The sequence below is a fragment of the Ursus americanus genome, chromosome 15 (assembly GCF_024610735.1).
Source record: "Ursus americanus isolate L20-20 chromosome 15, mUrsAme1.1.p, whole genome shotgun sequence".
NCBI classification, from domain to species: domain Eukaryota; kingdom Metazoa; phylum Chordata; class Mammalia; order Carnivora; family Ursidae; genus Ursus; species Ursus americanus.
Window position 1 is genome coordinate 46135155 of NC_142141.1, and position 27527 is coordinate 46162681.

A 27527-nucleotide genomic window follows, 5' to 3' on the forward strand; every position below is an offset into this window, starting at 1 on the left:
GATTGAGTGTTTTCACAGTGACACTGTGAAGGGCCTCTTTGTGTTTCTCCCACAGACTATCCTTTGTTGCTCCTGTCACAAATAGGAATAGGATTCCTCCTCACGACAGCTGATTTTATGGAATTTTGTAATGTTCTGTCCTTCAGCTCAACTAACCTAAGAGTAGTTAATAACTAAGTACAACAAAGAGAAAATAATTAAATATAAATATTTACTGTATGTTCTGGGATTTGTGGTGATTGTATAAGCACACACAGGTACCTCTCTGCACTCAAAGCTCATCTCTAGTTATTTGTGCAAATGCAAAAAAAGACAATGTGCTCATTTTTAAACCAGAGTTCTTAACGCTCTTAGAGATTGGTACTCACTATTTGTAATATGCAGACTCAAGCCTCCCAAATTTCACTTTTTCCATTCTTAGACCTTAATTTAGTGTTATCCATACCATGTGTATTCAACTCATTAATCAGTCAACATTGATGTAGAGCTTAAGATTTATAATGTTTTCTCATATGCAATTTACCTTTGAATATTCTATTGAGGAATCTCTCTTTCTCTCCCTCTCTCCCTTTCTCTCCCTTTTCTATATGTTTTGCAGACACCATCCACCTTCGAGTTCTCGAGTCTTCCCCAGTTGGCACAGCCATTGGGAGCGTAAAAGCAACGGATGCTGATACGGGGAAAAATGCAGAAGTAGAATACCGAATTATCGATGGTGATGGGACTGATATGTTTGACATCATCACCGAGAAGGACACACAGGAAGGCATCATAACTGTGAAAAAGGTGCACACCATCAGTATAAATAAGCACCTGCCCATTTAGCAAATAAAGATTTCATTATGTGCTATCCCCTCGCGCATTATCCGTTAGGAGATGTCGCTATCAGTCCAAACGTGATTTTTATTGTGCGCATGTACAAGCAACATAAAGCCAAAGATCTCCTTGAACATTTTGGCCAAATGCTTTTGTTGATTGAGACATGAAACCTTAGTTCTTACAAAATTTAAAAGGCAAATTAATAGATGTGTGACTCTATTTCTGAGGCACGTGAATAAAAGCCCCCCCATTATAACATTGTTTTCTTAAGAAAAAACAGTTAATAGCTAATAATGGCAATATATCATCACAGTGGGAGGCATAAAATGTAGCATGCCATCTATCCAGATGTAGGAAGCAATAATTAACGTTGCTAATAAAAAGAGACAGCGTATTTTGGAAGGTAATTTAATTGTTCACATTTTCCCTTCTGCTACATAAATTAAACTTTTCTAACATATGCTCAGTGATACAGTTTAAAGGTAACTAGTTTTTTTATTGTAGAGTCAGTACCACCATTTTAAGAAAAAATTAAGGCCCCGTAAAAGTTAGATCCTAATGAAATGTGCTAAAAAGTCTATTGCCTGAAGTAACCACTGAAACACTGAGTAATCACAAAACTATCCAGAGGTTCTGTTGCAAAGGCCAAGGTGACAACCAAATGGTTTGAAATGGACTGTGACCAGTGAAGGACGAAGCAGCTTCTTTGTTGTTTTTTCATGCCTGGAAAGTAATAGTAATGCAAATAGAATCTACTGCTTATCAGATTAAAAAAAAAAAAAGGGAAGGTTGAAGGAATTTGAATCCACAGTGTCTTTTTCCTGTTAACAAAACATACCTTTTAGAGGGGTGAGAGGGGAGGAGCTTGATTTTATACTTGTGACAGTTACACTACATCGATATTTAAGTTCTGGTTTTTTTTTTTCATAATGTAACCTAATTACTAAGTTGCTATCAAAGTTTTTCTCTATTCTCTTTACTCCAGGTTTTTTCCTTATCTTCAGCGTTTCGTACAACTGTTGAAAGCTTTATATAAGTCTTCAAAATTTTATAGTTCAGGTAGTACCGTGCCATTAAACTGAATGGAAATCATCACAACATAAATGTAAAAAGATAACTGAATTTTTTGCTTACATACATTAAGCAGTAGCCAACACCTCAGCCCACACACATGCACACGTAAACACACAGTCTCCGAGCCCATTTTTTGTAACGAGTCACCACATAATGAGATAGGTTTTAACATCCTTTCCAATTTGTCCAAGATTTAAAATCTAATTTTCCGATGTTCTGAAGTATTGCACAACGAATACATAAAAACTAAAAATTGAACCCTGTCCGATATGCAAAGGTTATATTACTATTTTTTATTACTTTTAATTATTTACACTTAATGAACAACCTGACAGAACTCAACCAGGCTTTAAAAATCACACTGTGGGGGCGCCTGGGTAGCGCAGTCGTTAAAGCGTCTGCCTTCGGCTCAGGGCGTGATTCCGGCGTACCGGGATCGAGTCCCACATCGGGCTCCTCCGCTATGAGCCTGCTTCTTCCTCTCCCACTCCCCCTGCTGTGTTCCCTCTCTCACTGGCTGTCTCTCTGTTAAATAAATAAATAAAATCTTTTAAAAAAAAAAATAAAAAAAAATAAAAATCACACTGTGACTTGAAAGGAACATAGAATCCAATTTCCCTCACTCTAATTTGATGATTTATTTATTTATACAGCCACTTGACTATGAGAGCCGAAGACTTTACACTCTGAAGGTTGAAGCAGAAAATACCCATGTGGATCCACGTTTTTATTACCTGGGTCCATTTAAAGATACAACAATTGTAAAAATCTCCGTAGAAGATGTGGATGAACCTCCAGTTTTTAGCAGATCCTCCTATCTGTTTGAAGTTCATGAAGATATTGAAGTGGGGACGATCATTGGTACTGTAATGGCAAGGGACCCAGATTCTACTTCTAGCCCCATTAGGTAAGTATGCCTATGTTTCATATGAAAGAATGAGAATTAAAATAAATATAGAGATCATGAAATTCTATTTATAACATTTAATGCATTGCAATATATGAGTCTCTCCATAAGTGGTATATAAATTTGAGGAGCACAGGTGTTTATAGTAAATTGTCTCTGAATGTCTTGGGGCAAGACATACACAACCTCATCATTTGGTCTAGTTCAAATCATGCCTTTTAGCCTAGCACCTAGCTTGTATCATCTGTCCGTCCCTTTAAGGTATTTGTTGTTCTGACCTGGGTACAGATAAAGGGCACTGTGTCAGCTGTGCATTTGCAATTAACCAAATCACTTTATTTGTGCTTTCAGTTATTAAATGATATGTGAAGTTGAGAGTTGTAACAGTTAAAAGAATATAATTACAGCAATGTTACGATGCAGTTATATTACATATTAGAAACTCCCCTATTCTCCTACCATCAAAGAAGGGAGGATTTTTGTTTGTTTTTGTTTTGGCTGTTTCAAAAAATATTTAAAAAAATATTAGAGCATTCCAGAAAGATCACAGTAATTTCAAATTTTTTTTTTATCGCTTTGCTTTCTTACGGCAGCCTAAAAATATATGGGATGTGAATAACATACAAATGAGAAAGACTCAAAAGCTTTTATTGACATTTGTTGTATCATTTTAAAGAAATACAGATATCTATATATAACATTGACCATCAAAATGACTGTTATTTTAAATTGTTAGTACATCATGTGTTTTGGATTTCATTCGCTTCCCTATTCTCAACAAGTTAATTTTCTTTCCTCCTTGCTCCACAGGGACCAGTCAAGTAAGAGTTTAAATGATGGTTAACAATTTCTGAGCACACTCTTCTCTGATTCCTAAGAACACAACAGCAGAATGTAGAGAATCTCTAATTTTGTATGCCATGTGACTCTAACTCAAGTTAAAGTTAAAAATGCTATAGGTCTACCACATCTCCAAGTGAAGTCATATTTTATATATATTAAAATTAGTATTTGATTTGTATAATTTTATCTATTTTTTGTTTTGCTTTTATATTTTTTTAATTCCAGTGTAGTTAACATACAGTGTTACATGTTTCAGATGTACAAGATAGTGATTCAACAGTTCCATGTATTACTCAGTGCTTATCAAGATAAGTGTCCTGTTATTCCCATCGCCTGTCTCACCCATTCCCCACCCCCCTCCCCTCTGGTAACCATCTGTTTGTTCCCATAGTTTAGAGTCTCTTTTTTGGTTTGTCTCCCTGTCTCTCTTCTTTTCTTTGTCCATTTGTTTTGTCTCTTAAATTCCACATATGAGTGAAATATGGTATTTGTCTTTCTCTGATTGACTTACTTTGCTTAGCATTATACTCTCTAGGTCCATCCATGTTGTTTCAAATTGCATAAATATTTTCTTATATTCACATAAAGCATCACAGGTTACATATATGGTAATCATGTACAGCTCCCAGCTGCCAGCATGACTTCCCCATAATTGCCTCTTCCCCAGTCCATTTGTCTTCATTGAAATTGCTGTATTGCTTGGATTTTTTTTTCCTTTGAAGCTTTTATATAACCATATACGTGTTTAATTTTACCCATTCAATACTTTCCAAGCATTTTCCTGGCATAGCTCCTAAGTAACTTTAACGGGGCTGTGTGCTGCGTTCCTGGTTTTAAAGTGGGCTTTTTAAAATGAAATATAGTATTTTTTTAAAAAAGTTCAATTTAAATCCAGTGGTGTTATAAAGTGGCAATATAAATATATTCTCCACAAAATGAAATCGATTCTGCATCCTCTTATAGACTGACAGTTATTATATGTCAAAATATGTCTGTGGATTTTGAAACTAAAATAAAATATTTAATCAGAATGGAAATCTAAGGAAAGAATCCATTTATCTATACTATATAGTAACAGAATTAATGCGTGTTAATGACAAAGTCTATGCCATAAATGTTGTCATATAATTGGATTTATGCTAACTTGATGTAGAAAATGCAATTGAAAATTTTTGAATCTTAATGATAGAACTACAGTATATATATATATATATATATATATATATATATATATATACATATATATATATGAATCAGGGATAAAATAGCTTTACAAATGAAATGTATTTATGGGATAGATAATATAATACTGGGCATATTATAAATTCTTTAAGTCATATTATAGATGTTAATGCAATAATCAAAGGGATTTACTTAAATGTTCATTCTGGAAATGATCTTAAAAAGGAAAATGAAAATTAGCACACATAATTTGCTAACAGAGAATTGGAAAGTATAATTATGTCATGTTTGAAAAGGAACCAGGATCTGTCTGTATCTTTAAGATAATTTTGCATAGTCCTCTAAATTTTGCCATTAGTTTTTAACCTAAATTATAAGAAATAAGACAAAACACACATAAAATGATTTGACAAGGACAATAATGCTTTGTATTTATTTACATATTGCAACTTCACATCATACTTCTATAGAAATAAGAAAACTTATTTGCCAGAATACCAAAGATTTCAGTTGTGTTTTTTTTTAACAAATATTTGTGGATCACTATATCAGATATTAATATATTTCTCAAGAAGTTCTCAATCTGTTAGGGAAGAAGACTCAGTATGAGAAATAATATTCATTGAGTGCTTATTATACTTCAAGAATGACGCTTGGTTTTTTGATGTTTGATTTCCTGTTTGAAATGTAACTCACATTTTGATGTTGAAATGAATTCCTAATACAAGGTGGTAAATGGTACATTTTGATACTACATTTAGAGATGAGTGCTAAAAGATACTTTGGGATGGAATAGACAAATAAGCTTCTACTTTAGGTAATCATGGAACACTCAAAGGAGGACGAAAATGTATGTTGAGTCTTTCAGTAGTAAAATAATTCTGTCAAATTGAGAAAGAATTTGTGAATTATTCCAGATAAAAAGATTCAGTGTTTTGCAAACTTATGTGTAAATGGTAAGACATGCAGTTTTAATGCAAAACTAAATTCATATGGTATTAATAGAGAGGGCTAGAACTGATTAAGAAGATTTGTTAATTAGTGGTTTGTTCCAGTTAGAACTGATTTAAAATAAAAATCTAAAACAAGCAGTCCAAAGTAAAATCACATTAGTTGTATTGATGGCTTAAGTTGTTCTTCTAATGAAGTTCATTCAAAACCTAGCATAAGGATCGTAACATTCGATTGATTTTTGGAAATATCATACAGGTTTGGAACATTAAAAGAGAAAAGAGTTTCATGGCACTTTAAAAATTATTTTGGATTATTACTCACAAATCACAATTTAAAAATAGTATTTCATAAGGTTTTCCTAAAAATAAGTGACAGTCGTGGTTTAGGAAAAGATACACCGTTACTGAGTGTTACTCCTGGACTTGTCATCTGTGCTTTGCTTTGTTCATTTTTTTAATATGGAGCATTAAATATAACTTGAGGATTATGCTTGACAACTCAAGGATTATAAAGCATTTGTAAGCAACTAGGATTGTGAAGTGGAAGGAACCGATAGGGGATATAACTGTCTTAAACCTTGCCTGACAGTCTCCCAAGTAATGGGATTTATCCCAACTATAGCAACCTGATTGATAAACCTGGAGTTAGGCTTTAGAATGACACCCAACACAAGTCTTTAATCAATTTGCAGCATAGTTGGTTTCTTATACATATGCTAAGACTTTAGCTTTTTATTATAATATTTTTTTTACTGAGACTACTTGCTATAAATATGTGAAAACTCCTACCCCAACTTTTCTGTTTTTAGAAGAATCTTTAGTTAAAATGTATACATTTTTTAATGATACATATGGTTAACTGAAGCTACATGGGTATCATACCATGGAGTTACTAACACATCATCATAAATTTATAACCTGCTAGTCTTTGAAACTAATGTTAGCTCCAGTTTCATCATATGAAAAAGACTTTGCTTCTGGGAGTGCATTTTTGCATTTGATCCTTATAGTAATTCCTTAACAGAATTTTCAACTCCTGGGTAATGTCAGTCGGTAATGTAACCATCTGTAATGCCAACTACTTTGTGGAAAAAAAGAAAAACAACACTTCCCAGTCAGTTGAATAAGACAATAGACAGTGATTTAATAAAACAAATATTCAGAAAGCCATCATTTTGAATGCTGAACAAAGTGCCAGCTCATGCCTTGGGAAGAGGAGGAAGGTAGAAATTGGGGGTGTGGGGTCCTGTATGTGTGTGTGCTTCTGTGCGGGATAAATCAGTGAACCAGTCTTCATTCTACATCAGTACTATGGAATCTTATGAAATTATTACACGTTACTGTGTGTGTGCATTACACTATTTTCTCCTACAAACCAATAATACTGCCATGTATTTTTCTTTGCTTTCTATGTTCAGATTTTCCTTGGATCGCCATACTGACCTTGACAGAATCTTTAACATACATTCTGGAAATGGATCCCTTTATACATCAAAGCCACTTGACCGTGAACTATCTCAGTGGCACAATCTTACTGTTATAGCTGCTGAAATCAGTAAGATGAATTTTATGTATATAATATTTAACATATATTAGGTTTTATTTCATATTAAAATGATTTCTTCTCATTAATCACATATGAATTGTAACTTTAATCTAAGTTTTTAAAAGACTTCGAACTAATACTACACTATATATTAACTAACTTGAATTTAAATAAAATCTTGAAAAAAAAGAATAAAACATTGATTTCAAGCAAAAAAAAATAGCTTCTCAACACCTATAATTCTTTTCAATAATTTCTGTTTATACTGAGGGATAGTTATAGGTATCACAAATCAGCATTTAATATTGACTAATAAAATTACCTAGAATTGGGCACTAAAGATATCCTTTTTTGGGGATAAATGCATTAGATTCATTACATGGACACTATAAATTAAAATCTATGCTAAATACTGGGTGTGTACCATTTAATAACAAACATGTAACTACATGGGTATTGTTTCTTCCTTTTTACAGATGAGGAAACCAAGGTATTGGTAATAATAGCTAACATTAAGCACTCTATGCCAGGTATTATTCTAAGAATTTTATATTAATTTTCTCCTAGTAATATTTTTATTGACCTTATTTAACAGAGAAGGAACTAAGACTCCAGAGGTTTTGGTAACTTGCCCAAAGTCACAATGCCAGAAGTAGTAAAACTGAGATTTAAAACTAGTCATTCTATTTCTAGATCCAATACTTAGTTCTACACCTGATTTACAAAATTTCATCCAAGTGGTAACAGGCAGAGCCAGGATTCAAAATCGTGCGTCTCTGATTGCGAAGGTTCTTGCCCATTCACAGGACTTGCCACGTAATTTGTGGTGCCCATTATAAAATAAAATGTTAGACCTCTTGTTAAAAAATGATTAAGACATTGAACATGGCAAAAGCAGAGCCCTAAAATAAGCACGGGGCCCTGCTTAGAGCGATGCCCTGTGCAACTGCACGTCTCTGAAGTCCCTTTGTCCACTCATGCAAACTTGCTCATGGTTTCAAATTCCTGTACTGCAATTTCCTGGAGTAAAGCAACTCTTGAACTATTTTAAAAAGAAGCATTAATTAGGGACTGAATCATGGTGAAAAACTAAGCCAGTAAATTCCAGACCTGAAAGATGAAGCTGAATCCACAAACACTTATCAAGGTCAAATTATTTGAAGCCACCGTGCCAGGATCTGGAAGGCAAAGCAATGGGTCCAAATCGCCAAGTGTCAGAAGGATGGAACTAGGCTGGACAGATCATTAACAATGAATTCAAAGCTTCAGGATAAAATCGTAGATTTAGCTTTCTCCTTAAACCTGGCTCTGAAATACAGATTAACGCCACCATCCAATTGACCCAGTTTTTCCGTAGTGAGATATAAATGGCTGTGCCTTTTAAGGCCAACTGAAGATTTTTTTTGAGTTTTTCTTTTAAGGAAAGCTTTTATTTCTGTTATCTATCTCCATATCACCACAGTTAGATGTGCCTGACAGGGTCCAATCTGATCATTCCAGAATCATTGTTTGTGTTCTCTGCTGGTTTCAAGATCCTAATTCAAGCCTAATGAGTTAGGAATTGCATTTTCCATTTCAGATACTTTGAGAAATTTAAGTTCTAAAGCTAGTTGAAGTAATTACAATTCTGTAAAAAGCTAAGCCAATTATGTTCTTCTTTTAAAGAACTAAACCTATTTTTTGCCCTTAAGTGAAATCAATTTATGGAGTAACTGCTAGAAATGTCTACCTGCCAAGCCACAAGCAGTCAGAGGCCCATTATGCTGTTCTGGGTATTAAATGGATAAGGGAGAGAGGGAAACAGCATAGAGGAAATTGTTTTTACTAGATTTTAAACACTGGGCTTGTGGTAAGTGTGCATTACACCAAGCCCTAAGCAGGGCAGAATGAAGTTTCAATGTACTTCTTCCCAGTGCATTTTCAAGCCCTGCCTCTAACAGTTTAATTCTACATTCCACAGCAGTGTATCACATCACATGGCAGGTACCACCTCAGGTCATTATTTAGTGCATTATACCATGAAATAACATCTCTTTTTCTTCTTCAAAAATATTTTTTAAATGCCATTTGGAGAAAAAAAATCTAAAATTAAGGTCACAATTGGATCGAAAAATCCATTGTAGAAACTAATGAGTTCCTCTCACCACATCTGAAAACTTTACTATAATCATTGCAAGACATTCTGAGAACAGTAGAGCAAAGTTTATGACCAAAGAACTCCATTATCTATACCTAGTTCCTTGAGAGTGGAAATTCTTGCCCTAAGCAGGTAGAAAAGATACATCTTTCTAAAGGCTGGGATTTCTAGAGAACTATTTAAGCTTTCCTTTACTTGGATGTGGAAAAGACTGTGAGTACATCGGAATGTTTTCACATTATAAGATCCTTTATTGCTGGTATGTTCTTGTTCTAGTAGAGTGTGGCTGCATGACTCTGAGAGAGAATCAGGGGGTAAATGTGCCAGCTACCATTCTGTGTGATGCTTCTTGGAACACTTTATGTTTTTACTTGTACATAAGTTGCAACATCTACCAGTAAAAAGATTAGTGTAAGCACTGTTGTTTGAATAGGTGACTCTAGGCCTAATGTTTTACAAACACATTTATCCTTGTGGATTTAGGTTTTGATTTGAAGAGGCTTTTTGAGTTACTGTAAACAAGGTGGAGAATCTTCATCTTGTGTCAGGGAAAGGACTGACAGTGCAGTTTTTTAGACCTGATATTGTTCTGCCTCTCTTGACTTCTGTGGTGAAGTCAGTGAATTACTTACCAACAAGAGTAATATTTATGTCAAGACTATTGAAAGAAAATATTTTGCTTATGTCCACTAAATATATAAGTAGATGAAAAAGCACATGCTAGAAAATGTGGAAAAATCATACTTTCCCACTCATACCCATAGTACCGCGTAGCTCGAAGTAGATGGATTGATTTGTAGGTGAACCCTTTGTAGGTGAACTCTGGCCATTTGCAAATGGTTTAGGACTAGGGGAGGTAGGAAAAGAGTGGGATAGAATTTTTTTTTCTTTTATTTGTCCTTTCTCCACTGCTCCCCAAATGCAGTCCTCTCAGACCTGTATGAACTGTAGGGAAACTAGCTAACATATTTTTTATTGTGTGCGTGCTTTGCGTGCAGTAACATAGCATAAGCTCTCAAGTAATGTAGGAAAATGAAAAAGGTATCAAGGTGATAATAAAAATGATCTTAATAGTTGACAACTATTGAGTGCTTACCAACAAACTAATACTTCGATAATAGCTTTTGATAGTTGTCATGCATTAACTGACTTAATTTTTCAAATAACTCCATAGATTAGAAGTTCTATTTTGATTTCTATTGGGTAAATTGAGGCATGAGAGAGAGGGAGTAAACTGGCTGAAGGCACACAGTGAATGTGTGGCAAATCTGGGAATCCAAGCAGCTCTGTTCTGCTCCAGGGTCTGGACTCTACAACCTCCTGAAATACTAAGAAGTGAACAATAGGCAGCGTACATTAACAAATGGGAAATCAGAACCTGAGAATGGAATGCACGTGGGTGAAAAAGACTGAGTAAGACTGGAAAGAAGTGCTAAAGAGAGGATGCCTTTCAAAGTTTCTTAAAAAGGCAGGCAGATAAATACGCTTCATGTGGATTTAGAATTCTGTCTGCCTTCCTTCATATGCCTCAACCTTGTAAATGCCCTGCTGAGTAATCAGTTCTTCCACATTATTTTTAAAAGTGCTGATTTCATTATTTTAGTAACATTATAATTACATGGAGAAGAAAAGAGGAGAAATATATTATTTTGCATAGTAATATCTTCCCTATCTGTACATGACATTATTTTTTACCCTTGTATTTGAAAATTATATAGATAGAATTAGAAAGTCAGATACATTTCACAAAGGTAAACAGTACTATCCATAACCCACGTTAGTAGAAGCCATTTAATAAGATTGCTATTGTCCCTCACCTCATCTGTTATTTGTTTTGTTTTGTTTTGCTTTGTTTTTAGCTAATTACCTCTTTCTCTTTTTCTATTCATCTTCAGTTTGACTGCTGAAGTCCACACAGAAGTTGAACTACATCCAAAGACTAAGATTTTGATAACCTAAAGGCTGATAAATATAACTGAATTTAAGATCTCAAAACACTCTCAGATACCAATACTAGTGCCTAGAAAAGCCCGTTTGTGGAGATAATGCAATTATGACTAATACAAGGGTGTTACCCCAGGCTAAGCTAAATAGACATTCATATTTTAAAATTCCATTTACAAATCAAGACAATTTTGAATGCATATTTTTATGTGAAAACTTTGATGCCCTTGATTTTACTATCTGTAGCAAAAAAAAAATCATGATTATTATACTATATGTTACTACTGAGCTAATTTTGTTATACAAAATGGAGCCTGGATTGTTGAAATGGTACCAGTAACAATTAATGAAACATTCAGGTGCTTAAATTTTCCTGTAAATTTCCATCCAGCTTGTAAAATTAGTAGCTATATATTAAAATTTCCAAAAGAGGAGTTTGGAGTAGCTATTGGAATACATTTTTGTGATTAAAGTAGTCAGGATGGTAAGTTGTAATATAACAACTACTACTTAGGAGCTAATGACCATGGGCAAGTTAATAGTTTGTTGAAAATTATTTCTTCATCCAAACTCAGTAAAGCTTAATATAATACTGCATGACAAAGATTTAATAAATATTTGTTCTTATTTTACATATTTGGACAGTATGGACACAAATACAACATGAACGCAATTACACTGGATTGTGCTTTTAAAAAGATTTTGCAAAATAATAGTAGTTCTCTTGAGGCCAATAATATCTGAATTTATGACGAATTAATTAGACTCTGTAGTATTTTCTTTATTGTATTTGCTCATTATGTTGGCAGAATGAACACGATGCTTATTTTTATGTGAGCACTTAATATGCACAAGATGCTTATATAAATTAAATCTGGTGCACAAATGTATCTTCCTAAACAAATTTGTCCTTTCCCTTTTCCAGACAATCCCAAAGAGATGACGCGCGTGGCTGTTTTTGTGAGAATTTTGGATGTTAACGACAATGCCCCACAATTTGCTGTGTTCTATGACACTTTTGTATGTGAAAATGCCAGACCAGGGCAGGTGAGCACTCATGAGACTTCAAAGCTTCGGAAGATTTTAATGGCTTGTTAAATGTTTTCTTTTCCCAATCTTAAGAAGAATGAGGTAAAAATGCTCATATAAGTCCCAGGAACACAATTTTTTTTTTTTTTTTAAAAAAAGGCTGGTATTTTGGGGGTTCTAAATGACACTCTAACATGTTTCACATTTCTTTTGTGAAGTTCTAATGAAAATATAAGATTTTATTGTTGCCACAACAATTAAGGTGTAGGAAGAAACAGCTATCACTTTTTAAATTCTCACAAACAAAACCGGGGGGGGAAACCCTCTGCTGTTTCTCTAGGGAAATATTGATAACTGCTAGAAGAGATGGTGATGGAAATTAGGAGAAACACAGAGACAGATACGTGGGATCAGCGAAACTTTGCATCAATATTCCAATGTATGCAAATGATTTCAAAACAGGGCCGCAGGATTCACTCCTTAAATTTATACTTGTATTTCATCATTATAGCAACACTTAGAGTGCTTAATGACTTAGTTTTTGTCCTTTAAAACATTCTTCCTACGTCAGCTTTGTTTATAACTCTTTAAGTCTTTTCCTCAGTGGACTCATTTTGTTGTTTGAAAAGCTCCAGTGTATATGGCTGAAAGAAGTGCTCTTAATTGGTTTGAGTGCTATCTTCACAGAAGGAAGCTGCATGTGATAAATAATAATTGGGAATCAAATGTGTTTTATTAAAGAAAGAGGAGCCATCACAAAACTGCATTGTGTTTTGACATCATTTGATGCTCTTTATAAACATCAATGTCATTGTTACATTTTTATGCAAATTACGTTGTGGGATAACACAAATTCTTCCTTCTGAAGATTGTAACAGGAATTCAATAGCCTGTCTATTGTTTGAAATGGTGAAATTGCTGCAATTGGGTTCATTTTTTTTATTTGAAAATGTTATGGGAATGTTTAATTTGGAATATTTAAATGACAAAGCTACTTCCGACCTACTTCGTAATGAAACAGTGTTTGCCCTGAAAATACTGCTCTAAATAGTCCTCTGCTTGGCAGGCTCAGCATGATATAAGTTGAAGCCTTTTCTCTAAGAGATAAATTACCCACTTTACAACTGCCGCGTGCATTGCTTCCTCTATGGTTATTCTATTTGATTTTCAAGAGATACCTTTTCAGAGCATTTGAGTCATTTTAAATACTGATTTCCAAATGTATTCAAAATATACAAAATAAGGGATTGTGGGGTTTTTTCCCCCCTTATGCCTCTTAAGAAAAAAAAAAAACTAAATCTGGTTCAGTAACTTTATATTTTTTGGACTTTAAAAACCAATTGGCATGTTGCAGGAAAATAATAAAATCAAAGGCCATTTTAATTTAAAAAGTAGCCTGTTTGGACAAACTTGATAGGAATAACAGGATTAGTAATTTTTTCTCATTGGCTGAATGTGCAATAGCTTCCCATAGTAGTTTTTTTTTTTTTTAAGATTTTATTTATTTATTTGACAGAGATAGAGACAGCCAGCGAGAGAGGGAACACAAGCAGGCGGAGTGGGAGAGGAAGAAGCAGGCTCATAGCGGAAGAGCCTGATGTGGGGCTTGATCCCATAACGCCGGGATCACACCCTGAGCCGAAGGCAGACGCTTAACCGCTGTGCCACCCAGGCACCCCCATAGTAGTTATTTTTAATAAGATCAGTTTGTTAAATGTCATTTTGGTCTCTTGGCTGATGAATGGTTGTTTAAACTAAACCGTCATGTACTCAGTGATGGAATTCTAGGTTACAACAGCCTAGCAGGCAAAACCAAGCTGGTTATTTGGAAAAGTCCTTCACTGAACCTTCCTTGACATTTATTTGTTAACTCTGTCTCCCCTCCTGCTACGGAAGTAGGAGCTTGTTAGGACTTCCGGGTGTACTTTCGTTATTTATAGAGTATTTCAATCCACCCAGCTCTCCTCTGAATTAAGCACTGTTTTAAAGTGGCACTGACTGCAATAAAAAAATTAATTAATTAAAAAAAACAAAGTAACACTTCGAAAAATGACAGAGGAAATGATTCCATCTCTTTGCTGTGTGAACAAAATGAGAAGACAGATAAAGTTAGTTGCCATTCCCTCTTCCCTTTCTGCCTAGTCCCTTCTCTAGCAGTAGAAGACTTTCCCCCTTGGAAAAGATGCAACTTAAAATTGATGTAAATTAAAGTCCCCTCTAGGGGGGACTCAGTCCCCTAGTCCTGATCTAGGCTACTTGACTCCCCATTTTTTCCACCTCAGAAAAAGTCTCTTGGGAAAGGAGAGGAGAGAAGACTGGCTGTTTCTTTTTCTTTCATTTTCCCTCATGCATCCCTCTCCTTCAGTCAATAAAGTATATTTTAATAAGTTTTCATCTTTATGGGAAGGAAATAGTATTTCAGTCTCAGAGATTTCCCAGAGAGTCTCCCCAGGGAGGACTGCTGCTTGTATTTACCCTCAGATAGTATCTAAGCTCTAGGCCTTTGTCAGACCCCAAATATCCCATTATATATTTCCACAGAACAGTGTTTAGTTCCTTCCCTAACTACTACTCTTCCCACTGCAAAAGCTAAAACATTAAAACTTAGTGACCAGTTTTCCTGCTTAAATATCTTAAAATCCATTTGTCATCCCACACTCCCTTATGGTATGATCACTGAAAAAGCCCTCAAGTTGATTTGAGATTATTTTAGAATAGTCTAATAAAAATACAAACCGATTATGTAACAGCTAAGAAGATAAAATACAAATGACTTATCTGGGTCTATTCTTCATATGCTCAAATTGAATACTGGACATCACCAGTGTTTTTTTCCCCATAATTGTGGCAACCTATTTTATTGGAAATGAGTCAAAACGAACTTGTCTCCAGTAGGAATAAAATAGCAAGTGCTTATATAGAGAGACTGGGGAAGTAGTTTTATCTCCATGTTGTCAACTTCTGATTTCTATTCTGACACATACTTATGTGTATATGGCACATATCCATAGGTATATGTACATATCCATATGTATATGGTACATATACCAAAACAAATAAACACACACCAAAACAAAATATAGTTGACCCTTGAACAACGCAGAGGTTATTTCCTTTATAACACATAAAGAAAATATATCAGTGAATCACTAATTTTGAAACCAAGAATGCTATCATCTTTTATTCAAATAACATTTTAATTAAGAATTTTTGTGTAAGCCATTGTACCTTCTTATAGATATATGTAAAGATATGGCCATTTTGTTCTCTGAAACGTATTATTTTGATTTCTAAAAATAAACTGAAATTGTAATTTGTAATCACAGTTGAAAATGCATATTTATTATGAAACATTGTATTTTTTATTTTAAAAGACTGTTAGCTCTACTTTTAAATTTCTATCATTTTGTATCTATATTTGTGCTTAACATATTAATCTTAATAATATATACATATATATAAACATAGACGTTTTATTAAGTTCTATCATCTTTCTTGGTGTTGTTTTATGTAATTTTTTTCCCTTTAACTTATTCTTATAAATCACTATTTAAAAATAAAATCTTTTGGACTGTTCAACAAACAAGTCAGTCAAGAAATGATTTTGTAACTGAATTGATACCTCTTAAAGGGTATTAGCTAACACTTATTATACATTTTTCTTTTTAACTCCTTCACATATGTACCACTTTTGGTTTTGTATTGGATGGGCAAGCCATTAACAATAAATCCTTGCTTTCTATTTAATCTTAAATTACCACTAAAATTTCATTAAATAGTTATGTTATGTTTTAAAATATATTTTAAAATTATTCAAAGTTTAAATGACATTTTGGGCTGCTTATTCCTGGATGATAAACATTAATCTTTGTTTGATCCAATTATATTTCTTGTATTATTTTGAAATAAGTGTTAGGGTTATAATTAAATAGGGAGTAGCAAAAATTTATCACTTTTTTATTTTTATAAGGTAATTTAAAAGAAAACTAATTGAATATGGAAGAGTTAAAATAATTCCTTAATTTTTTAAATAATTATATAATATTTTAAACTTGAAATCTCTTTTTACATCAACAAAAACATCAGTAAGAAATATTTTCACCAAATATCGACACCCTGTTAAATACGTCAATGCAGTAAAGCATATTCCTTTCAGTTAAGCATAAATTTGACCATTTATATAGGCATCAGCACACAAATTTAACAACTTCTGAAGCTCTCTTCCAAAATTAAGATATTCAAAAAATCATATGAAATGTTGTTATACATATAAGTTAAGGACAAATTGGATATATATGAAAAAAAAAAGACTTAGCCATATGTTAAATATATATTTGTATATTAATTATATATGTTCAAAGAAGTGATCTGAATATATAGTAAAAGGTGTTACATCTTCTGCTTTGTTACCAGATAGCTTCTTATATTGTCTTTTACCCTAAAATAAATCAGAGATGGTCTTTATAAAATAATCATTTCCCATGGTATACATATATTGAATTAAAAAAACGTAATTTTATTGACGATGCAAATAAAGTGAACCACTACTAGTAGAGTAGATCATTATCTTTAAGTCTTTCCTTTAAAAAGTTTTGCATAATATTATCTATAAAATCTATAGATTCTCTGAATGGTTTTCACTTTTGATAAGGAGAAAAGCCATAATCACACTAGTTTTCTAAATTTTTCCTCCATTAGATAAACTTTTCCAGATCAATGTTTAAATATATATGAAATAACGTACTCACATCAAATGCTATATCTAAATTAATAACACTGTAAAGAATATAATATTGTCATTTATTATTTTGAAGAAATGGATAGTATTTAGGAGAAATTGAGAAGGAGGGAAAGAAAGAAACAGAAACAGAAGCAGAGAGGGAGGGAGAGAGATACTTTGTTAAAGTCAAAGTAATAGTAAAAAATGGAATAAAATAAAGACATGCACAAGGAAAAAAATCAACTGCCTTTAAATTTAGACAAAACTGAATGTTAAAAAATTACATATTGTAAAGCAGATTATACCCATAGAAGTTTGATAACTATGCGTTTTTTTCTTTTCTGCAGCTAATACAGACTATAAGTGCAGTAGACAAAGATGACCCTTTAGGTGGACAGAAATTTTTCTTCAGTTTAGCTGCTGTCAATCCAAACTTCACAGTACAGGATAACGAAGGTAAATTTTAGAACGTTGTCATTATGATTTCAGGTGACATTAACAAGAGCTTTTCTCCAACGTAACAATTGCTGTATGTATTAATTTATTGATCTGTGTTACAAAATGTTATTTTCATCAGATATTTAATGAGATATTAATTTCTTGCTTGACAGTGTTCATTTTCTTAAATTTCAAAATAATAAAGATGTGAAAGAAGTTTCAATATGAGTACTAATGAAAAGATTGAATCTTAAAAACATTAGAAAGCCTGGAAATAATCAGACACACAGGGTAGAGAAATGAATGAGTCAGTGAGACCCTTGTGACAATTTCAATGAGATTTAGCATCAACAGATTCACCACAGCCAAAAAGGCATGGAATACGCGTGAGAAGAAGGAGAAGTTTCCGTATTAGTCTCTGAGGGGTTTAAGTGCAAAAGCAGAAGCAAGGGCAAGATACACTATTCTTCCGTGCAATATGTACATTTTATAATATCCCTGTGATAAAAAATACTGAAATGATATTTCTTGCATTCCCAAAGAAGACAAAAATATATTTTAGAGGAAAAAAATATGAAAATGCTTACTATTTTTAAAAAGCTGAACAGCTTTATTCTTTGAAAAATATATGTTAATTATTCTTGTCTAAATAAAAGTGTATAGTTAGAGCTTATTTCCCTTTAATAAATTTATGTTAAACTAATTATATCCATTGATCTTTCTTTAAAAAGACATACTTGTCTTAGAGTGTAGATACAGTTATTCTTAAAATAAATTTAATAACTACATTGGCGTATTTATAATACCTTCATAACAATGTATATCCACCGTCAGAGCCAGATTGCTATATCAACTCTCGGCGGCTTTCAGAATATCAGAAAAAAGTTTAAGATAATGGATAGTTTTACATTAACCCAATCATTGTTTGAGGTATTTGATATGGCAGAAACTGCACAAATCAGTTGAAAAGAGGGCAACCACTGGTAACATCTGTTTACTAAATCGTAGTTTCTGGAATGTCTCTTTTCCATCCCTCTGAACGTCTAAAATAATTGCGATGCAAAAAATTCTCATAGAGTTGGCAGATAAGATACAAGATGTCTAGTTTCATCTGCATATCAGCAAAACACCCATCATTTTACTTGCTGAATCTGGCATCCTAAATATAGAACTTAGATTAGACATCCCTAGTACTGATTTGACAATATTATACCTCTTTCTAAGTGCATTTTAATTTGTTTTATGTTTTTGTTAAACTGAGCCATGAATCCCAACAAACCACCTCTCAATTTTAAAAAGTAATAGAGACTCGAAATAGTGTTATCTTATCACAGCATTTCACAGTTACTAGGTAAGCATCTCAAGGCTAATCTTAAGTAATTTTTGATAAGTAGTACCATCTTCCTATATTCAGGAGAGTTCCTGATCTTATATGAGTTACTCATGGCAAGAGTTGAAGCCTTATGAATATACATTTGAACACGTCACTATATAGAATACCACTAAAGTCGGATGGAATGAACTCACTATTCCAAAGCTCACCGTTCCAGAGTGCATAAACTCACTATTTTGTTATTGGGTGCCTTTTGAAAGAAATGCCAATGACATAGATATCATCTTACTGCTTTTGAGAAAATGCCCTTGTATTTATCTATGTGTTCATCTTAGAAAACTTCAATTTTATGGTATCATTTTTAAAAAAATTAATTTCCTGCTTCTGTGATACCACACTTCGAGCTTTTGATTCTTAAGATTCCCATGCTTTTCACTAACTTATAGGTCAAAAGCATAACTGTATGATGACTTTCTGAATATTTAATAAAATGATTTGATTAGGATGATTAATTTAGGTAAAACTTCATTTTATTCTTCAATATTTTGAAAGCATTATAGGCAAGATTAGATTTAGAACCTTTTGAAAAGTTAAAAAAGAATAAGGCAAGAAGATTCTAAATATACCCATATGCCAACATCTGTTGTTTCTTGTGTTGTTGATTTTAGTCATTCTGACAGGTGTGAGGTGATATCCCATAATAGTTGTGATTGTATTTTCCTGATGATCAGTGATATTGAGCATCTTTTCATGTGTCTGTTGCCCATCTGTATGTTTTCTTTGGAAAAATGTCTATTCATATCTTCTGCCCACTTTTGAATTGGATTATTAGAGTTTTTTGTTTTTGTTTTGAGGGGTTGTTTCTTGGGTGTTGAGTTTTATAAATTCTTTATATATTTTAGATACTAACCCTTTATCAGATATGTCATTTGCAAATATCTCTTCCCATTCCTTAGATACCCTTTTAGTTTTGTTGACTGTTTCTTTTCACTGTTTCTTTTCATTTTGATGAAGTCCCAATAGTTTATCTTTGCTTTTGTTTCCCTTGCTTCAGGAGACATATCTAGAAAGAAGTTGCTTTGGCCAGAGTCAAAGAGGTTACTGCCTGTATTCTCCTCAAGGATTTCTATGGTTTCAGGTCTAACTAACATTTAGGTCATTTAGGTCTTTAGTCCTTTTTGAATTTTTTTGGCGTGCTTGACGTAAAAAAAAAAAAAAAAAAGTGGTCCAGTTTCATTCTTTTGCGTGTTGCTGTCCAGTTTTTCCAACACTGTTTGTTGAAGAGACTGTCTTTTTCCCACTGGATATTCTTTACTGCTTTGTTGAACATTAGTTGAGCATATAGTTGTGGGTTCATTTCTGGATTTTCTGTTCTGTTCTGTTATATTGATCTATGTGTCTGTTTTTGTGCCATACTGTTTTGATCATTATAGCTTTGTAATTTAGTCCAGAATTTTGATGCATTCAGCTTTGCTTTTTCAAGGTTGCTTTAGCTATTTGGGGTCTTTTGTGGTCCCACACAAATTTCAAGAGTTTTGTTCTAGTTGTGGGAAAATGCTGGTGGTATTTTGATAGGGATTGTATTAAATGTGCAGATTGTTTTGGGTACTATAGACATTTTAACAATATTTGCTCTTCCAGTCCAGGAGCATGGAGTGTCTTTCCATTTCTTTGTGTCATCTTCAATTTCTTTCATCAGTGTTTTATACTTTTCATAGTACAGGTCTTTCACCTCTCTGGTTAGGTTTATTCTCAAGTATCTTATGGTTTTTGAGGATTGATTCTTTAATTTCTTTTTCATTATTGGTATATAGAAATGCAAAAGATTCTGTGCATTGATTTTGTATCCTGCAACTTTACTGAATTCCATGATCAGTTCTAGTGGTTTTTTTGGTGGAGCCTTTCTGGTTATCCATATAGACTATTATGTCATCTGCAAATAGTGAAAATTTTACTTCTTCCTTGCCAATTTGGGTGTTTTTTTATTTCTTTTAGTTGTCCTATTGTTAAGGCTAGGACCTCTGGTACTATATTAAATAACAATGGTGAAAGGGTACATACCTGTCTTGTTCTTGACCGTAGAAGAAAAGCTTTCTGTTTTTCCCCATTAAGGATGATATTAGTTGTGGGTTTTTTGTATATGGCCTTTACGGTGTTGAGGTATATCCCTCTAAGCTTACTTCACTGAGGGTTTTTATCATGAATGAGTGTTGACCGAGGATGTGGAGACAGGGGAACCCTCTTGCACTATTGGTGGGAATGGAAGTTGATGCAGCCACTCTGGAAAACAGTATGGAGGTTTCTTAAAAAGTTAAAAATAGAAGTATCCTATGATATAGCAACTGCACTACTAGGAATTTACTGAAAGAATACAAAAATACTAATTCAAAGGGGTGCACCCTAGTGTTTGCAGCAGCATTATGTACAATAGCCAAATTATGGAAACAGCCCTAATGCCCAGCAACTGATGAATGGATAAAGAAGAAGTGTTATGTATATGAAATGGAATATTACTCAGCCACAAAAAAAGAATGAAATCTTGGCTATTTGCAATGACATGGGTGGAGCTCCAGAGTATAATGCTAAGCTAAATAAGTCAGTCAGAGAAAGGCAAATACCATATGATTTCGTTCATATGTGGAATTCAAGAAACGAAACAAAGGAGTAAAGGGAAAAAGAGAAAAAGAGTCAAACCAAGAAATACTCTTAACTATAGAGAACAAACTGATGGTTATCAGAGGGGAGGTGGCCGACGGACAGGTGAAATAGGTAATGGGGATTAAGGAGTGCACTTATGATGAGCACCAGCTCTTGTATGGAAGTGATGAATTCCTAAATTCTACACCTGAAATTAATATTACACCGTATGTTAACTAACTAAAACCTAAATAAAAACTTTAAAAAAAGAAAATAGGAAAAAATATATACCCATATGCATATAAATATTTATTGTAGTGTAGGTTTGAGAATGGAAGAATTATATCCTAATACTTTTTGGAAGATAAGTCAACTTTGCAAAATTATTGGGATTAAATTTATTTTTTAAATTTGCTTATGTACATCTTCTGTTTTGCTAATCTTCTTTCCTAGCTTTTATAGTTAACTGATGTAGTAGAAATAACTTCTTATTAATAATTTAGGAAATGACTGCTTTATGTTCAACCACTATACCTACAAGAAATTTTCACCTTTTTTTTCCCCCTGTTGTATTTGATTTATCAGTTGGCTGGCTCACTCCCTTCCCTATGCTAGCATTTTGAACAGGCTTATGGGATTGGCTAAAGAAGACTAAGTGCATTGGACAAACAGAATAGGAAATTATCATCCAAGGACATATTGATTTTTTAAAAAAATTGATTATAGAGTGTTAGGTGAAATATTTTTTATTAAAAGCACAACCTCCATTTAAGGATACTGGGTGTTATCAGATAAAGAAAATATCTGTAGCTATATACTAGTTCGTAGGATGTTTGGGTTTATTAAAGCCTTACATCTGCCTGTGCATTTATTAGGTACTCCCTATCAGTGGTCATCCACCAACACTTTGAGTTATAGATTGTCTTCATTTTAATGGGTAGAAATCAAAGCTCATCATCAAAGTTCAGAAACATTAAATAACTTGCTGGGGCTCCTGGGTGGCTCCGTTGGTTGAGCATCCCGCTCCTGATTTAGGCTCAGGTCCTGATCTCAGGGTCGTGGCAGTGAGCCCTGCATTGGGCTCTGTGCTCAGCGTGGAGTCTGCTTGGGATTCTCTCCCCCTCTTCCTGTGCCCCTCTCCCTGTTCATTCTCTCTCTCACTTTCTCTCTCTCTCTCTGAAAAAAATGAATAAATAAATAAATAAAATATTGAAAAGAAAGAAAGTAAAAAAGAAAGAACTTGTTCACCATTGTTCATATATTGTGACTCTTAAAGGGTTTTGAGTGCATGATTAATTTTACATTTTAAAAGTGCAACTATTTGTAAAATTTACTAATTCATATTTTTCTTCATGAGTATTGGATCAATGTGTGTTTTCTGTGTGTATGTGCGTGTGTATGTATAAACATACATGCATATATAAATAAAAAACATTTACTATTTTTTCTTGACATGCTTATTTATGTTTTCTGAAAACTCTGAAAAACAATATCCCATTATCCTTGCAGTCTTGATAAAATGTTCACGTATAAAAATTCACCATCTTAAAAGCATTATCTGCAAAAAGTTGGAAGTCTAATAAATAAGAATCATAGTCTGAGACTCCTCAAATTATCTAATTTATCTTATCTGTATTTTAAAATGCTGCATTGTATATGCATGTTACAGGAAAACTGATATTCATTTTACATTTTACATAAACATCTCTTTACTTGTATGTCAAAGCATGGTGATCAGGATGAGAGAAATTTATGGTCCCGAGCCATCTGTAATATTTTAAAATCTATTCTAGATAATACTGCCAGAATTTTAACCAGAAAAAATGGATTCAATAGACATGAAATAAGTACCTATCTCTTGCCTGTGGTGATATCAGACAACGATTACCCGATTCAGAGCAGCACGGGCACGCTGACCATCAGGGTGTGCGCCTGTGACAGCCAAGGCAACATGCAGTCCTGCAGCGCCGAAGCCTTGCTGCTCCCTGCCGGCCTCAGCACGGGCGCCCTCGTGGCCATTCTCCTCTGCATCATTATTCTGCTGGGTAAGAAACCTCAAAGAAAATGTGATTACAAGGACGCCTGGTGGCTCAGTCAGGCAACTGTCTGCCTTGGCCTCAGGTAATGATCCCAGGGTCCTGGGATCGAGTCCTGCATTGGGCTCCGTGCTTGGTGGGGCAGCTGGCCTCTTCCGTTGCCTGCTGCTCCCTCTGCTTGTGCTCTGGTTCTCTGGTTCTCTCTCTGACAAATAAATAAGACCTCTAAAAAAAAAAAAAGAAGAAGAAGGAAAATGTGATTATGTCCTGAACTGTTTACATTAGTGTATTTGTAGATAAGAAATTCTGTTATTAAAATAACTCCTCCCCCATTAACTCCAACATCTAAGATAGACCTAATGAACGGATGTTGTTTATATTAGAATATTTTATCCGATCAGATAGTTATTACCTTTCTTTCTTAAATCATAAGACTGAAAGAGATATTCAAAATATTTTTCAAGGTTACACAATTTCTGAGTGCCTCAACCAAGGCAAGGTGCTTTGCTGTCCGTTATAGCTAGTTTTTCAGGAAATCTCAAGTTTATTTTCAGTTTTTTATTCATATGATGGCTGGATGGAGCCTTTCCACTGAAATCATGTTAAAATAGCCCTCTACCTGGTTCACTTTTCCCTGCAACAATAATACTTGATTTTATAACCTAGAGCAAATTGCTTTTTAACTGCTTTTGAATGAAAAATCAGATTAAGTTTACTCTCCAGCTGCATTATCTTAAAACTATTGTGCATATTCCTTTGACCCTAATCAAAAAACATTGTATCTGACATTTTAAGATGCAGTAAAATGAACTTGGATTTTGTAGCTAATCTTAGTAAGTTTCATTACCCTCATTATTAGAACATTTTTTACTGGGTAAGATCATTTGGCTGACAATAAACAATCTAAGGTTTAAAATCTTTACCTCACAAGTTTATATGTGTGCATGAATATATGAATTTAAGCAAAATAGAATGTCCTATTTTTCTCAAAGACTTGAACAATAAACATTTTTTTTCTCTCTTAGTGGTGGCCTATTTATTTTTTTAACCAATTTGAAGCTCAAGAATACTTACCAATGGATTAAAACTTTATTTTTTGTTGCATTAAAAAGTCCCTTGTTTGCCCTTTCACACAAGCTTGAAGGCAGGTAGTCTGACTGTCCTATGTTAATAAAAGAGAAAACAAAAGTTAAAGTCCTCCCCATACTAACGTAATTCTCTTAATTCTATCTGCTATAACCATACCATAGACCGGATGGCTTAAACCACAGAAATGTATTTCTTATAGTTTAGGAGGCTGGGAAGTCCAAAATCAAGGCACTGGCAGATTCCAAATTTGGTGAGGGCGTACTTTCTAGTTCCAAGGCAGCTGTCCATGCTGTTTCCTGACATGGCAGACAGTAATCACTTCTCTTGTTTCTTTTCATAAAAGCACTAATCCAATTCATGAGGACACCACCCTATGACTTAATTACCTCCTAAAGACCTCACTTCCAAATACTATCACTTTGGGGATTTAGGCTTCAACGTGAATTTTGAGAGGACACATTCAGTTCATAATGATAATAAACCCCATTATCTTTCAAATGTTTCTTCTAAAGAAGCTAAATAAATATAGATATTTTATCATACATATACCTGGTAAAATATTTTCCCTCTCTTTCCTTATTTAATTGAATTCAGATCTGTTTCCCCAGATCACCATTTTCAAGGATCATGTCCAAAATGTTTGGGGATAGTGAATGAGGGTGGGAAACTAAAACAGCTAGAGAGAATTTAACATTCTCCTATCTTTTATGCTATTACCATCATGTTTAGTAAAATCATTATCATATTATTATTGATACCTTCTCAGGGAAGTAGGGAAATGTCCTTTCTGAAAGATATACATTGCTATTTGTAGTAGATCTCCAGTTGTTTGAGATCTATCTAGCTAAGGTTCCTACAGGCTTTCTATAGGTAATTCAACGTAAAAATTGAAATTCACTCTTGGCTGTCATGTGATCTGATAACTTTCTCTTTGGTCTCATGTATGATATATATTTCCATGTAATACCTCAAAGATTAACTAAACCAATAGTGTCTAATCAGGAGGTCATTCCCCCTTCTCTTCTTTTAACAACGTAAGAAAAAAATCTATGTAAATCCATCAGCAAAGTTATTTAACCAAAACCAACACCGTATTTTGTGAAGAATCCTGCCTTTTTAATACTATATAAGGATGTGCAAAATATGGGCATATTTTTGTCCTCCTTAATTGTTTTATTTGAAGCTAAATTCAATTTGTGTCTATTTTTTTATGTAACACCTTATGTCACTATTCAATGCAAAGTATAAATAATTTCTGTACAATCAGGAACTAACTTTAAACAGTTCTTAGAAAAATAGACAAAATATCTCACTGTATTTGAGAAATATCCTAGATAGCTTCAAAAATACATTAGAAACACTGCTTGTATACCCCACCCAACCTGGTTAAATCCTCAACGGCCTCTCTCCTCTCCCCCTCCCCCACAAACTGATGGAAGTACAAAATTAATCTGGAATCCTAGCCTGGGCCGGAAAACCTAAATAACTGGAATTCCTCCACAGTACTTCCGCTCGTTATTTATATAGTGTTTCAGACAGACCGCTAATGAATCTTCTTTTCTTTTTTGAAGTTATAGTAGTACTGTTTGCAGCCCTGAAAAGACAGCGAAAAAAGGAGCCTCTGATCTTGTCTAAAGAAGACATCAGAGACAACATTGTGAGCTATAACGACGAAGGTGGTGGAGAGGAGGACACCCAGGCCTTTGATATCGGCACCCTGAGGAATCCCGCAGCGATTGAGGAGAAGAAGCTCCGGCGAGATATTATTCCGGAAACTTTATTTATACCTCGGAGGACTCCCACTGCGCCAGATAACACGGATGTCCGGGATTTCATTAATGAAAGGCTAAAAGAGCATGATCTCGACCCCACCGCACCTCCGTACGACTCCCTTGCAACCTATGCGTACGAAGGAAATGATTCCATTGCAGAATCTCTGAGCTCCTTAGAATCAGGAACGACTGACGGAGACCAAAACTACGATTACCTCCGAGAATGGGGCCCTCGGTTTAATAAGCTGGCGGAAATGTACGGTGGCGGGGAAAGTGACAAAGACTCTTAACCTAGGATATATATTCTATTCAAACAAGAGGAATTAACTTGACGGACACCGTCTCCACTTCACAATATTTGATATTCAGGAGAATTTTCCTGCCACTCAGCACAATTTTTTCCCATTTCCTTTTTAATTTGTCCATTAATTACATTAATTTTCTCCTGTAGGATGTCTCATGGAATATATATGAAATTTTATTTAATCACTTCCAAGAGCCAAAGCTGTGGAAATTCAGTGTTGTCCATCTTAGAAATAAAAGATAATTTCAGAAACATGAACAGGATAGTTCTCCCTTAAGCAACCTCACAAACAAGCCGCTTCTGTTAGATACACGTCCTGCCCTTGCAAATGAAGCTTTTAAAAAGGTGAAGAAAAAATTTAAGGTATATCCTGTTCTGTACATTAAGTTAAAAAGAAAAAAAAAACGTACATGTGGTGTTAGTAGGTGTGATTTGCAACCTGGTGTACAAACGTTTGTGCAATTTCATTTCATCAAATTCTATCTGCTAATGTTTTATATTTATATTTTTGTATTTATTTTTAAAAAAAATAAACAAGTTTTTACAACTACCTTGTCTCCAGCTTCATTTTTTCACTAGGAAGAAAAAGTTTCTCCATGGATTCACTATCTTGGTACAAAATGACATTGAATGCAGGGAAGGGCACAAAATCATTATAATTACTATTGAGACCTCTAGCCAAATTAACATGATTTAGGTAAGAATTATTTTTCCAGTGAGTTTGTTATGCTTTGACATGTGAAAAACTTGTCATATTAAAAGTA

General features: G+C 33.9%; 1 protein-coding gene across 1 annotated transcript in view; it reads left to right on the forward strand.

Moving 5' to 3' along the window:
- Positions 1 to 27245, forward strand: part of LOC123785550 (cadherin-10) — a 111938-nt gene extending 84693 nt beyond the window's left edge. Inside the window, exons 5-11 of the mRNA XM_045787411.2 lie at positions 599 to 786; positions 2547 to 2800; positions 7197 to 7333; positions 12331 to 12452; positions 17502 to 17610; positions 23356 to 23607; positions 26259 to 27245. Coding sequence (XP_045643367.1) covers positions 599 to 786; positions 2547 to 2800; positions 7197 to 7333; positions 12331 to 12452; positions 17502 to 17610; positions 23356 to 23607; positions 26259 to 26749 — 1553 coding nt within the window. The 3' untranslated portion in view covers positions 26750 to 27245. The remainder of the gene's footprint in view (positions 1 to 598; positions 787 to 2546; positions 2801 to 7196; positions 7334 to 12330; positions 12453 to 17501; positions 17611 to 23355; positions 23608 to 26258) is intronic.
- Positions 27246 to 27527: the final 282 nt, after the last annotated feature.